Source organism: Macaca mulatta, chromosome 14 (assembly GCF_049350105.2).
Source record: "Macaca mulatta isolate MMU2019108-1 chromosome 14, T2T-MMU8v2.0, whole genome shotgun sequence".
NCBI lineage: Eukaryota > Metazoa > Chordata > Mammalia > Primates > Cercopithecidae > Macaca > Macaca mulatta.
In genome coordinates, this window is record NC_133419.1 from 2437853 (window position 1) to 2451950 (window position 14098).

A 14098-nucleotide genomic window follows, 5' to 3' on the forward strand; every position below is an offset into this window, starting at 1 on the left:
GGCCCGTTGGTAGGACCCTGAAGCTGGGCTTTTAGGCTGGGCAGCAGCAGGTGCACGGGCCCTGAGGTGGGCTGGGCCAGGCATAGTCAGGACTGGCAACAAGGGCCGGGAGGAGCTGGGGTGGTCTGGGGCCATTGCGGTGTAATACTGGGGTGTGACATTGAGGGTTCACTGACTGGCTGGGTATGTGGGCTGGGAACGCCACGGGTGGAGGTGGGCACCGTGGTCAGGGGGAGATGAGGATGGATGGGCAGGGTGCAGACGGGCTGGCTGCAGAGCTGACCAGTGTGGGAGGGACGGGGTGTTGGTGAGGCAGGTGGCTGAGGAAATGGTAGCTGCAGGTTTTGGCCCCAGTGCCAGCAGTGGGACTATGGCTATGGGGAGGGAGGAACCCAGGAAGGGGGCCTGAACAGGGTCGTTGGTTGAGTGCGCCATCAAGGGCCTTTGGGTAGGGCTGCCAGAGGCCAGGAAAGGATTGCCCTGCCCACAGGAGCTTGTTGGGAAGAGGGGTGCAGAGCCCCCCCCCACCTCCCCAAGAAACGTGCATCGGGAGGATGAGCCAAGGCAGGCTGTGCTGGGAGGTAGCCTGTTTGTTGTGGGCTCCAGGGGCCTGGGGAGGGTGGGCTGGGCTGTACACATCCGGACAGGTGGAAGAGGATGGGTTCCGGGTGGGGCTGAGTTCTGGAGGCTGGGTGAGAGGCAATGCAGGGGGCCTTCTGGCTGCCCTGGGATGGGTTGGAAGCCACTTGGGATGGCAGGATCTCAGGGAGTGGAGGGGGCCTGGGGCACCCTATGCCGGGCAGAGGATCTATGCCAGGGCACTCAGGGTCTGTGTGTGGCTTTCTCTGTGTCTCCCTGGGCCCTCGGGGCTGTGTGGCCACTTCCTGGCTCTCCTGTGGCTGAGGATCCATGGGGGTCCTTGGAGTCTCCGGAATCTCCCCAGAAGTGACAGGAAGCCGGGCGGGCCCTGAAGGGTATGTTTGCAGAGGCAGCAGCTCCTTATCTTTATGGTTCCCTGGATCAGAGTGGGCCGCCCGTCTGTTCTCTGCGTGCCCACAGTACAGAACGTTTGCCCCAGGGTGGGGCTCTGTGCACCTTCCTTTTCATGAGTTCTGTGACTTGGCCTCCGGGCCTTGGGGAGGAGGAAGTGAAACTGGAGGAGAGCCACCCTCAGCCTGCAGCCTCGAGGCTCCTCTGGGAAGCAGATACTTGGTGCAGGTATCAGGACCCCCACCTGGCAGGCTGGCTTCTGTGCTGTGACCACCAGCACCCCTGCCCTGGGCCCTGAACTTCTGGACAGGGGGCTGTTGACTGCTCTCTGGAAGTGATTTGGTTTTTTTTTTGTTTTTCTTTGAGACGGAGTCTCGCTCTGTCCCCCTGGCTGGGGTGCAGTGGTGCGATCTTGGCTCACTGCAAGCTCCATCTCCTGGGATCATGCCATTCTCCTGCCTCAGCCTCCCGAGCAGCTGGGACTACAGGCGCCCGCCACTGCACCCGGCTAATTTTTTGTATTTTTAGTAGAGACGGGGTTTCACCGTGGTCTCGATCTCCTGACCTTGTGATCTGCCCACCTTGGCCTCCCAAAGTGCTGGGATTACAGGCGTGAGCCACCGCGCCCGGCCTCTGGAAGTGATTTGTAAAATCAGCTTTGCGGAGACGTGATTACATGCCGCAGTTCACTTATGAAAAGTGGGCGCCCTGTGCCTCTAGGACGTTCGGAGTTGTGTAGCCATCACCACCATCCATATCCAGAATGTTTAATGACCCCAAAAGAAAACCCCGTGCCCGTAGCAGTCCCGCCTTGGGGCAGCCACCAGCCTGCTTTCTGTTTCTGTGGCTCTGGCTGTCCAAGGCGTAGCCACACTGCAGGTGGTCAGCAGGTGGTCACCTGTCTGTGTCTGGCCTTGGCGCCATGTTTCCAGGGCCTGTCCACGTGGCGGCACCTGTTGGTGCTTCGTCCCTTCCCGTGGCGGGACGGCATCCCTCGTGTGGACCTACCTCAAGTGTGTGCTCACCAGCTAACAGACGACTGGGTTTTCATAGCACTGTCTAGTCCTACCAGGGGCGGGGCGGGGCGGAGGCCGGGGCCCCACCACTCGCCGGGTGCATCTATGGGGTGGGCGGAGGCCGTGGTGCTGACCACCGTGTCCCTGTCTTACAGCTTCCTCATCGTCCTGGTCTGCCTCATCTTCAGCGTGCTGTCCACCATCGAGCAGTATGCCGCCCTGGCCACGGGGACCCTCTTCTGGATGGTACGTAGCATCTGAGGGCGTGGCTGGATGTCACGGCTGCCCTGGAGGCTGGCATCTCCCCAGCGCTGGGCCCCATAAGGTGGGGCAGAGCCGCCCCCGGCCCCTTGCCCACACGTTGGCCCTGCCCTGATACAGGGGCACCTCCCCAGACCCCACACTTGCCAAGTGACTTGGGATGTATGTGCCACAGGCGAGGGGGGCCAAGGACTGAGAGGAGCCTGGAGCTGGTGGTCTGAAAGGACTTCCTGGAGGAGGGGCTTCCAAGCTGGGCTGGAAGGAAGGAAGGAGGAGGGAGGGTAGAGCTGGCATTGTGGCCAGCCCGGGCCTGCCCGAGCCTTCATGCACAGTGTCCCTGGGGTCTGGGTGACACCTGCCCCTGGGTTATGGCTGGCACACAGGCCCTACTGGTGTCCCAGCAGCAGCACTCACCCCAGGCACCTGGATGGTCCCTTCCATTGGCCTGAGCGGTGTCGGTGCCATTTGTGCCAGGCAGGTGCTGAGAGCAGGGCAGGGCAGGCTCATAGCCTGGTGGAAAACCCCGAAGTTGATCTAGCTGTGAGGCTGCCCGGAAGGCGGGGTGCAGGGACCAGCTGTGTCTGGAACCCACAGGGTCCCCACGTAAGCCGCCTGAATGTGGGCCGTGGGCAATGACTCCAGCAGGACTGGGTCCAGCACCTCTCCGTGGCTGGGCTTTCGTGTTTTCCTGTCTTGTCGTGGAATATTTCCAGTATCTGCAAAGAAAGAGAGTCACGACTCGGGTCCTGGCACGCACAGGCAGCTCTGGGTTGGGCTCTTGCTGCTTTTCGGTGCTGTGTCTTCCTGGCCAGGGGAGCCTGTCCCGCCGGGGTCTAGAGTCCTCTCATGATGGCCTCAGCAGTGGAATCCATCCCATTTCTAGGGAGTCCATTTTAGCTTTCCTTCGTTGCTTTTGGACCTTGAGCCATAGCTGGAGGAATTCACCTGTGGTTTCCTCCAGCCCTCACCAGGTTAACTGTGTGTGCTCCATGGTGGCTGGGAGTTTCCTGGTTAAGTGGTGTGAGGCACAGGCCTGCTGTGCTTCCCAGTTCTCCCAGCGCCATGTTTTCCACAGTCCATCTGTCCTGCCTGATTGGAGGGGCCGTCTTCTCTGTAAACCAGAGGTCCAGAGGCAATAGGAAGGGTCTGCTTTGGGGATTTTTTTGGGGTTTTTCTATTCTGTCCCACTGGTCTGCTGGACTTTTCCTTTACCGGGGCCCTACCGACGTGGTTCTCCCAGTACTAAAGTCAGTTTCATGATGCCATTTTATGCCTCGGCGGGGCTTTCTTTTTGGGGGGTTTCCTGGTGGCGCTTGCAGCCTTGCTTTTCCCAGTGAATGTTGCCATCACCTTATCCAGCCCCGGGAAGAAACCCAATGGCAGTGGGTGAATGAATTGGGGGAGACCGACATCTCGGTGGTCTCCAGGAGCGCGGTGTGTGTGTTTATGGGCAGCGTTTTATGGTTTCATTATGTATATTTCAGGCAGTTTTTGCTAAGTGTATTCCTGATGATAATATTGATGAGAATAAGTTGTTATTGTTCCCATCACATAGGGAGTCTCTAGTCTATCATGGTTTCCAGGCACTTTGCTGGCATCTGTGAAAGCTGTTAATTTCTGCTGTGGCCTGTGGCCCCGCCACCTCTCATGACTGGTCGTAGAAGTTTTTCCCTCTATCCTTTGCATTCTTTTGTGTTTCCAGATAAGGGATGCCCAGGAGGGCAGATTGCTGCTTGGGTCTGTCCAGAGCTGGGGGTGGTGCCTGTGGCCAGCTGGGCTCTCCTGGCTTCCGTGGGTGGGTTGGCTGCTGGGCAGGGGGTGTGCACCTCCCGCACTTAGGAAGGGTCCTTCAGGTCCGATGTCTGGTGTGGTTTTACGGTGACCATGTGGATTCTGGTCAGGGGTCTTTCCTGCTTCTGTGAGGTGCTCCTGTCGGTGAGGGGCCCACCTTGCCTTCCAGGGACAAACCTCCTTGGTCCTGGCATTTGAGGTTCATGTCCCATCACACTCTACCCTCATACTTTGTTCAGACTTTTGCACTGCACCAGTGAAGTGGGGTGTATGTGTCGTCTTGTGCCATCTTGGTTGGGGTGAGGCCATCCTTCCCCCACAGGGCAATGTCCAGTAGCCTTGGCAGCACGGGCCCCATGTTTTATGGGGTCCCCACGGCACCTGTCCGGGATCCCCAAGTCCTCCGCACCTACCACAGACCCGGTTCTCAGATGAGCACTCAGCCAAGTCTCTGGCTGTGACTAGCAGGAGGACATTCTGCCCTCGCCAACTGACAGGGTTGGCTCAACTTCAGGAGCGGGCATGGGATGTCCTTTGCTGGTTCTGCTATGGGGGCTGGGTCTGTGGGGGGGGTCCCTGACCTGGTAGTTGTCCCTGGAGGGCCTGGGGCCAAGGCTGTGAGAGCCGGACTGCCAAACATTCCCCTGGATGGTCTCCGTGTGAGGCCCTTTGTACCTCTGCAGGTGTGTGTACATGTGTGTATGTGTGTGCCCATATGCATGGGAATGTGTACACGTGTGGCTGTGTGTACACGCGTGTGTGTGTATGGGTGAGCTGTGTGCTTAAGTGTGCATCTGTATCTGAGTATGTAAGCGTGCATACACATGAGCACGTGGGGACTTTCATGCATGGTTGGCTGTTTCAATGTGTGTACATGTGTGCATGTGTGTATCTGAGCATGTACACATGTGTAAATGTGGCCACATATAGGCACATTGTACTGTGCACCTGTGAGCATGTGTTGTGTGTTCATGTATGGCTGCGTTGTGTGTGTTTATGTATAGATACGTGTTGCTGTGTGTACCTATGTGTATGTATGTGTGTTCATGCCTGGGCTGTGTGTGAGACGTGAGATCCTGCCTGTCCTGTCCCTCACATGCTAACTTGGATCTGGGTGGTTAGCCCCTCGCCCCCGATGTGGTCTGGGACTTGCTTAGTTTTAAATGGAGCACGGAGCCCCGGTGCTAACGTGAGCCCACCAGGTGCCCCTGCCCAGCCAGGGCTGTCAGCACCACAGCATCCAAGTTCAGGTCCTGACTTCCTAGGTAACCATCTCCCAGGCAGCTGGGAGGGCAAAGCCTGGAGAAGCCTGCACCCAGGCCCGACCTGCAGGGACCTTCAGATGTGCCCTGGGCTCCACGTGCCCATCTACAGCTTGAGAATTAGACATTCCCTGGGCTCCATGCACCCGTCTACAGCTCAAGAATTGACGCACCCTGGGCTCCACGTGCCCGTCTGCAGCCCTAGAATCACCAACAGCGCCCTAGGGCGCCCATGTGGCATCTAAACCAGGCAGGGGACAGGGGTGTGGAGCAGACCAGGTAGGGTTGCTCCCTAGGATGCAGCCCTGCCTAGGCAGGAGGGCAGACCCTAGATTTCAAGGCACAGTGCTGAGCTGTGCCCCCAGGGAAGCCTCCAGGATGGTCGTCATCCCGGCAGCCCTGCCCACTGTCCACGCATCCCTGGGGTCTGTGCGCCACCTGGTGGCTATTTGCTGAACTGTGGCCACAGACCCCGGGTCAGCGGGAACCAGGCCTTTCACTGCCCTGCAGCTCCCTCTCCTTCAGGCTGGGGTGGGATGGCAGAGAAGCAGCCCGCACCCCCAAGCAGAAAGCCCCCTTTCTGCTGCAGTCCCCTTTGCAGTCCCCTCTGCCTTTTCTACTGCTCGGAAGGCAGAGACCCTGGCCGCCTCCCTTGTCCCTCCTTCTCTCATGCCCGCTGCCCCCCTGCCACACCTCCCGTCTCACCAGGCAACCCTGCAGACAGCAGCTGGGGAGGACTTTCTAAGACAAAAATCTGATCATTCCAGAAGCTCCCTGTGACGTTTAGGGTACACTCCCCAAGGTGCCACGTTCAGGTCCGTCACCTGTAACCCTCCCCTCTCCACCTCCCCCAGCCTGGGCTCACTCACTCCAGGCCAAGCCTTGGACATTCCTGGCTGCCCCAGGGCCTTCGCATGCCCTCTGTCCTGGGCCTGGCTGTCCTCGGGAGTGTCAGCACTCAGCCTCTTGTCAGGTTTCAGGCCTCTGCTTGGGGCCATCCTGCGCAGCATCCCCGCCAACCTGCCCTGTTCTGGGTTGGTGGGGCTCTGGGAGGCTCAGAAGCATCTGTCTGCCTCAGGCCATTCCACACTCCCTGAGGGCAGGACCCCGTGGCTGCGCTATCCCCACAGGCTCAGCATGGTGCTTCCTGGCTGTGCATGTCCCTCCCTGCCTCAAGTCCATAGGCCAGAGTTGCCCAATGAGGACACCCCAGTTTGGTATGTGCTCCTGGTCTCAGCTGCCCCTGCATGGTGGAGGGGTGGGAGACGCCCTCCCACTTGCCTCGCCACACTTCCCAGCAGTCTCTCGAAGCACTGGCCTCGTGGAGTCAAATCCTTCAAGGGGATTTGAGGGTCCAGCTGTCACTCAGTCATCATCAAAGGCAGAGCCGAGACTGAGGCATAGGCTCTGGGTGGGGACTATCCGCAGGGACAGGGACCACTTGCTTGGAGGAGGGGGCGCTCAGGTGGGAGGGGCACAGTGAGAAGGAGGTAAACAGGTGCTTGCAGGGCAGGCAGGGACCCCTCCCAGGGCTCACAGCTTCCAGTGGACAGCAGGCGCAGGGCAGGCGCAGGGCAGGCGCAGGGCAGGCGCAGGGCAGCGGGGCTCAGAGCACAGGCAGAAGTTGGGGACTTCCTGGGGAAGGGGCTGACAGTAGGTTCCTGAGGCTTCAGGCCTGGAGGAGTGAGGACGGCTGTTGGGTTCTTGAGTCCAGCAGAGGGGGGCTGTGCAGGGTTGCAGGAAGGACGGTTGGAGGCACTGGGGGGAGGCAGAAGCAGCAAAAGTGTTTGCAGCCCCTGGGGCCAGGTGGCGGGGACGCCTGCAGACGCCAGAGGGCGCTCGGGTTACATGCAACTCCGGAGCTGCCGGCCCCCGCCAAGGAGTGCTGAGCGCGGGGAGCCCAAACCGCAGCCTTGGGGAACCCAGGAGGGGCCCGCAGGGTGCAGGACCCGCGTGAGGGATTCCGGGAGCACGGTGTTTAAATGTTGGGGAAAAAGTTAATCAAAGCGGCGTGTTCCCAGGGAGCCCCTGTTTTCTCGTTTCTTTTCGTCCGCCCTGCTTTGCAGTGCCAGAAAGCTGTTATCTCAGCACGGCTAAGGAAACCCCAGCGCGGCCTCGGAGGGATTAGGCATTCTGCTGAACCAGGGATATGCGGTGGGCCTGAAAAAGCCATTTCGGGAGGAATCTGGTCTCGGCTGGGGTCCGGCCCACACCGTGAACAGCACGTGAACAGCACGTCGGAAATCTGCTGGGCAGGGGAGATTTGCTCATGGCCTCCCAGGGAGGAGAGCCACTTCCTGGGCTGCAAAGAGGGCCCCAGCCTAGTTTCTGAATTCAGAGGGGGCTGTGTGTGCACGTATTTACGTACATGCGTGTGCATATCTGTGTGCCCACGTCTGTGGAAGTGGCACACGTGTGCATGTGTGTACTGTGTACGTGTGTGTGCTTGTCGGTAGCTCTGTGCGCACATACATACACATGTGCCTGCTGTGTGTGCGCACGCGTGTGTCTGACGTGTGTGTGCTTTGCGTGTTCTTGCTTGGGAAGGAGTTCCCGGTTTGGGTGGCTCTCCTGTTTCTTGCTGAGGCCGGCTGCTGCCAGAAACGGCCCCCCCTGCTCTCTGCAGGAGGAGACCCTGCCCTGGCCCAGGTGAAGGCCTGGCTTTTGTCTCCAGGATCACGGCTTTTGTCAAACCCCACACAAAGAGAGAGGCACTCAAAAGCACAACACAAACATGGCTCGTCCGCGCCTTTGGTGGGGAACATACCAGGGAATTGTCCTGCAATGCCTGTGGTTAAAAAACCCCATGAGCGGCGGCCCCGGAGGCCTAGGGGATGAGGTCATCGCTGCGGCTTCCTCCCCTCTGCTGAGGCTCCCTCCACCCCGCCCGGTGGCCCACCCCTCCCGCCAGCTGGAGCCTTCACTGCCTGGGTTTCTGCTGTCCCTTCAGCACAGAGCGAGGCCTCAGTTTCCCTCCCAGCACAGAGCGAGGCCTCAGTTTCCCTCCCAGCACAGAGCGAGGCCTCAGTTTCCCTCCCAGCAGCAAAGTGAGACCCTGTGGAGAGTCTCTGGGCCTCCGTGACGGCCCCGGGCGGGCTCCTCTCTGTGGAAGAAGGTGGGGTCCTGTCCTCAGCGCTCTGGCCTCCGCTTGCTCAGGGCGCCCGCAGGCCCGCAGGTCCTCACCTGGTGTTTTCCACCTGGGACCCGCAGCTGCTGTGATGAGAAGCCTGCTCTGCGCACGGCCTCAGGCGGTTTCCCGCAGCGCCCTTACTGCTGCTGCCGGGAAAAGACGCAGAAGTGAAGGCACCTTCGCCCGCATTGGGGAACCAGTGGGTGACTCAGGATTTTCCTCAACCCACCCCGAGGTCTGATTCCCTCTGCAGCTGCCGCCCGCTAGGGGTTCTCTTCCTCCCGGCCTGGTGAGCTCCTACGGGTCTGACAAAGCCCCGTCCTGCACACTTGCTTCAGGGGCAACTCCTCACTAGACTAGTTGCCCGGGGACGGGGGTACCCACTCCCTCCTCAGGGCTGCAGGGTGCTCTGGGAAGCGTCGTGTCCCTCTGTGGGGTTGTGGGCTCGCTTGCCTTTTTGTCCCTGTCACTTGGGAGCTACCCAGCCAAGACCGGTCCCCACCGCCCAGGCCACTCTGAGGCTTCAGAACGCAGTTGTCAGCTCCCTGGCAGGGTTCTTTCCGCCTGCATTTGTTCAGCCAGCAAATCTTTATTAAGCACCTACTGTGTGCCAGGATCTATGTGCAAGCAGACCATGGGCTCATGAAAGGCAGAACTGGACTTGGATTCTGCACCCCTGGGATCCTCACTGCAGGGCCCTGTGTATGTGTGGGCCGGAGCCCTGGTTCCTGTCTGCACTGAGACCCTGGAACTAGGACTTGACAGAGGACTTGACAGATGTGGGCCCTCCCTCTGCACAGCCCCCACGGCACAGGGTGGCCTGCAGCTCTGCACAGCCAGACTTGAGGTCACTGCCCCGTGAGCCTGTAGGAGGAACTTCTCACTCATCTGTCCTGAGACCCTGCCTGGAGCCCACCCCAGGGAGACAGAGGCTCTCGGAGCCTGTTCAGGGTGGAAGGATGCTGGAGCTGGACACTGGCCTGTAGGCTTTGGGCAGGCAGGGGTAGCGAAGGTGAACGTGGACCAGGGGCAGGGGGAACAGGGTAGGCCCGAGTGTCTCTCTGGGGCAGTTGGGGGCACCCAGGTGGGCTGAGCTTCAGCTGCCAAGGCTCCTCCAGGGTCAGAGTCGACCCCTGATGTCCTGGCAAGAGTTCCAAGAACAAAGGCTCAGAATCCACCAGGCAGAACTTGAAGCCACTGCCCTGTGGGGACAGGAGAAGTGACTTGGCCGACTCTCCAGAGCCCGGTGTTGGTCACTGAGGACCACCGGATACCAGTCCCTCCTGCTTTCCCCTGTAGTGACTCTGAAGCTGTTGAAATCTCCGTCTGCCAGGAGCTCCTCGTCCTGGGAAGTCCTGTGCAGCTCCCTCACGGCCTTGCAGAGCCCTGTGGCGTCTCTCTCATGTGCTGGCCGTAGAGCTTCCTAAAAGCATCTCTGTCACCCACCCTGCACCTGAGAGAGGGCAGCCAGGTGACTGGTGCCCCCTGAAGACCCCGGACCAGGCCCCCCGCCTCTGGGAATCCATCGAAGTGTCTCCTTTCTGAGGCCGCTTTGCTGGGCGTAGGATCAGCCTTGCTTTGGGGGCTGTTTAGGAGAGGAGCCACGGCGTTGCTGCTCCCCGGAGGCAGCCTGTGCGTGTGATGGGCGCCCTGCTTCGAGTGCTCTGCTTCAGGGTGTGGGATGCACAGCTGGGGGGCAGGGGCGCTGCTGAAGCCACAGTCTCAGAGCCTGAGGCCCACAGGACATGGCATGAAGACCCAGTGGCTCTGCTTCCCCGGGACAGCCTTGGTCCAGCCTCACTGGCCATATGCTCTGCTTAGCATACCTGCTGCTGTCCCCAGCCACCCAGCCCCATGCACAGGCCACGCGGTGACAGGGGCTGCTGAAGGAAGGCCAGCCTGCTCCCTGCCTGTGATGGGAGCTCAGGCTCAGGGCAGGGCAGCAGGGGCGCTCAGCTGGGCCCCTGGGACTACAGGCGCCCGCCACCTCGCCCAGCTAATTTTTTTGTATTTTTTAGTAGAGATGAGGTTTCACGGTGTTAGCCAGGATGGTCTCGAACTCCTGACCTCGTGATCCACCCACCTCGGCCTCCCAAAGTGCTGGGATTACAGGCGTGAGCCACCACGCCCGACTTTTTTGTTGTTAGTTTTTTAAATTTTTATTTATTTATTTATTTATTTTTGAGAGAGAGAGCGGGTCTTGCTGTGTTACCCAGGTTGGAGTGTAGTGGTGTATTCATGGCTCACTGCAGCCTTGGCCTCCCGGGCTCAAGTGTTCCCACTTCAGCCTCCTGAGCAGCTGGGACTGTGGGTGCGTGCCATCATGTCCAGCTAATTTTTGTATTTTTTGTAGAGATGGGGTTTTGCCATGTTACCCACACTGGTCTTGAACTCCTGAGCTCAAACAATCCTCCCGCCTCAGCCAACCCAAAGTGCTGGAATTATAGGTGTGAGCCACGGCACCCAGCCTGCTTTGTTTTTATCCTGAGTCATTTGAGAGTGAGTTGGAGACAGTGTGATCCTTTCTCCCTATAAAGCCCGCGTATATCCTCTGGAATGAGGACCTTCAACTTAGCCAGGGTGTCTGACTCTCAAGACACTGCTGTCCATTTCACAGCCTGCATTCAAGGCTCATCACTCATCCCAGTGTGTGTGACTGGTTTTTCCTCATTGCATGTGGCTGTCACACGATTTCGGCTTCTTTGACCTGGAGCAGCCCTGCCCGGCCTTCCCTTCATGGTCTTTCTCTTGGGCAGGGAAAGGTGGTGGACATGGAGGCTTGAAGACAGTCCCCTGGCCCCAGGGATGTTGTGTGGAGGAGTTGGAGGGCTCACAGGCCCCTCTGTGGGGCCCAGGGCAGAGGCAGCAGGCAGGCTGTCTCCAGCACAGTGGACATCGTTTATGCCCCAGCCGGGTCCCCTGTCCCAGGACCGCGGTCGACAGGGTTTGGGTTGGCTGCGTTCCTGTCTGAAGGCAGCTGCTTGGGCGGAGGACAGCTGACATTCCTTCATGCAAAATCTGCTCGCAGGAGAGTCGTGAAAGTGGGAATCCTGGGCTGGAACCGGAATGTTCCCCGAGTACATAGGAATCCTGGGCTGGAACCGGAACTTTCCCCTAGCACACGGGGCCTTGTGTGTGCAGGGGCCCTACGGTGAATCGTTTTCTTTAACAAAGACTTCCTCTGTGCAGCCCACAGCCGGGCCTCACGTTATCTTTTGCAGGCCAGAATTGTCATATATATCAAGTTCGTTCAGAACAAGATGGGGTGGGGTGGGGGGGCGGTGAGGGGCCCGGGGCAGGAGGTAGAGGAAACTGCAAGATTTTTTAAACCTTCCCGAAAAGTAACTTGGACAGTAACCCGATTCTGTCCAAGTGGTTTGTGAGAATGGGGTTAACACCCCCGGGCTGGAACCTGGGAACCGCCAGTCCACGTCTTTCCTCCAGGGAGGCTGTGCAGAGGGAAGGCAGTGAGCCCCACCTGGGTTTGAGGAACCTGGGGCTTCAAGGGAGGCTCTCTTAGCCCATGGTGCCCCGGCCAGGGGTAGGGCAGCCGCGGCATGAGTGCACGATGTCCCGTCTGCAGCCTGTGGTCCCTCTGGGGGTCAAGGTGCCTGTTCCCCATTGCGCCTCCATCAGAACTCCTCCAGATCTGCCAGGTGCGCTCCCTGGAGGAAAAGGGGATGGGGATCTGGCTTGTGCCTGGGAGCAAGTCCTCTTGGGCCCCAGAAAGACCCCATATGGCCAGGTAGAAGCTCCCACCTGCTGTGCCGGGAGAGTCTGGGGCCCTGTTGGCTCATTCCGTCATCTTCCCTGTTTTCAAGTCACAGGAGTGCGATCTTTCCAGAGCACTGAGTGACTAGAGGAACGGGCTTATGCTAGGCAGGCACTGGCATCTTAGACAATACCTGACATCTTTGCGGAACCCTGGTGAGAGGCCCCACAAGCGTGTGACCCTGTACAGACTCCACCGCGGCAGCCTGGGAGCCGAACCGATGGCTGTGCCGGCCGTAGGGAGCGTCCCTCATCCTGCCTTTCCAGAAGCCCCTGGGAGAGGCTGGTGGGAAGGAAAGCGGGGCTGGGATGGGCCCATCTCTCTCTGGGGCAGGAGGAACCAAGAAGCTAAACGCAGTCAGGTGCCTGCCCAGCAGCCAGCACTCCCCACCACCCCCAGTGCCTGGCGTGCATGGCGCGCGTGGTCTCCAGGTCTCTCCCCAGTGCCAGGTGTCTGGGTGGTCTCCCTAACTCCCCCTACCGCACTCGCTTCTCTTTCTCCTCTTTTTAGAAATTGTGATGATTTAGCTCCAGGTTGGTAATGAGAGAGCCAGCGGCCTGGGTTTGGGTGCAGGCGCAGTTGGGGCCGAGCAGGGCGCCTGCGGGCTCTGCCAGGGTTGGGGCTCAGCCCGGGCAGGGGCTCTGTGTCGGGAGGAAGGGCCTTACTGGAGCAGGAGCCCCCAGCCCTTGGAAGGTGGTGACTGCACAAGGACAGGAGTAGGGGGACCCTTAGGCACCCAGGCTGTTGGAGGCCCCCACACCGCCATGGTGCTCTGCTCTCAGCAGCCCTGGGTCTGGTTGGAAGCTGTATCCCTGGTGAAGGGCGGCCGCGGCTTTCCAGCTCTCCCAGGCCAGTTCCCGTGTTTTCTCTCCCGCCTTCCCCATAGTCCGGGACAAAAGTCAGACCTTGGTGGGGGGTGCGCCTGCTGCAGGGCCCCCGGGCTTCTCCATTCGGGTTTAGTGGGATTAGAGTGTGCGGCCGTGGGGACAGGTGTTTCCTTTATGTTCTGCCTGAGGGCTGGAAAGAGCCTCATCAGTGAGCGCCACGTTCGGTGGGGGTCTCTGGTGCAGGGGAGCCGGGGGGCCGGGTTGGGTTAGGTCCTTGTTTTCACATCTGACCCTGGCCAGCTGGAGAGCCTCGCTTGAAGCGCAGGGCAGCAGCTGACACAACACAACGGGATGGGCTGAGCAGGCCGGGCACAGGCAGGCGTGGGGGAGCTGGCACCGGCACTGCACGTGGGGCTCCCAGGGGGCTGCCAGGGAAGTCGTTGGGGGATAATAGGATCCGCCCTGTGGGGCCCACTGGCCATGGGGTGCTGCACAATGGAGTCCACCCGCTGTGTCCCTGGACGAGGAGGTAGCCTGAGGTCTCCTCTGACACTGGGCAACAGCCTGGGGAGGGGGCTGGGCAGGTGCCAGGGGAACCTCCTAGGGCATTACATTCAGATGAGTTCTAATCACATTCTTGGGCTTCCCAGGTCACACAGAGCGAAAACCAGAGGTCCTGGCCATGGACCATTGAAGTGTGTCATCGTGTGACTTTGCAGGTGGGGGGACGGGGCTTGGTGTGGCCTCATGGGGTCAGGAGCTGTGGCTCGAGCACCTCGGACCCCAGCCCCCTGTTCAGGGCCAGGCCTAGACAGCTCTTCCCACAAGATTTTCTGTCTCCCAGGTATAAAACTGTAACCAACAGGGATGCCTGGTGGGATACCTGGGGCCAGGGGCTGCCAGCAGCCTCCTCAGTAGCTTATGGGAGATGCTCTCAACCCCAAGGTTGGCTCCAGCTGGCCTCAGGAGGAGTGGATGTTCACTTCAGGTGTCTTTAGGACCCTGGCAATTGGGGACAATAGTCTCCTCCCCAAATATGCAGTCTTGAC

General features: G+C 59.8%; 1 protein-coding gene across 5 annotated transcripts in view; it reads left to right on the plus strand.

Annotated features, from left to right (window-relative positions):
• Positions 1-14098, plus strand: part of KCNQ1 (potassium voltage-gated channel subfamily Q member 1) — a 402120-nt gene that overhangs the window by 83516 nt on the left and 304506 nt on the right. For all 5 annotated transcript variants that reach the window (XM_028833061.2, XM_028833062.2, XM_077961722.1 and 2 more), the window contains exon 2: positions 2162-2252. In XM_028833061.2, coding sequence (XP_028688894.1) covers positions 2162-2252 — 91 coding nt within the window. The remainder of the gene's footprint in view (positions 1-2161; positions 2253-14098) is intronic.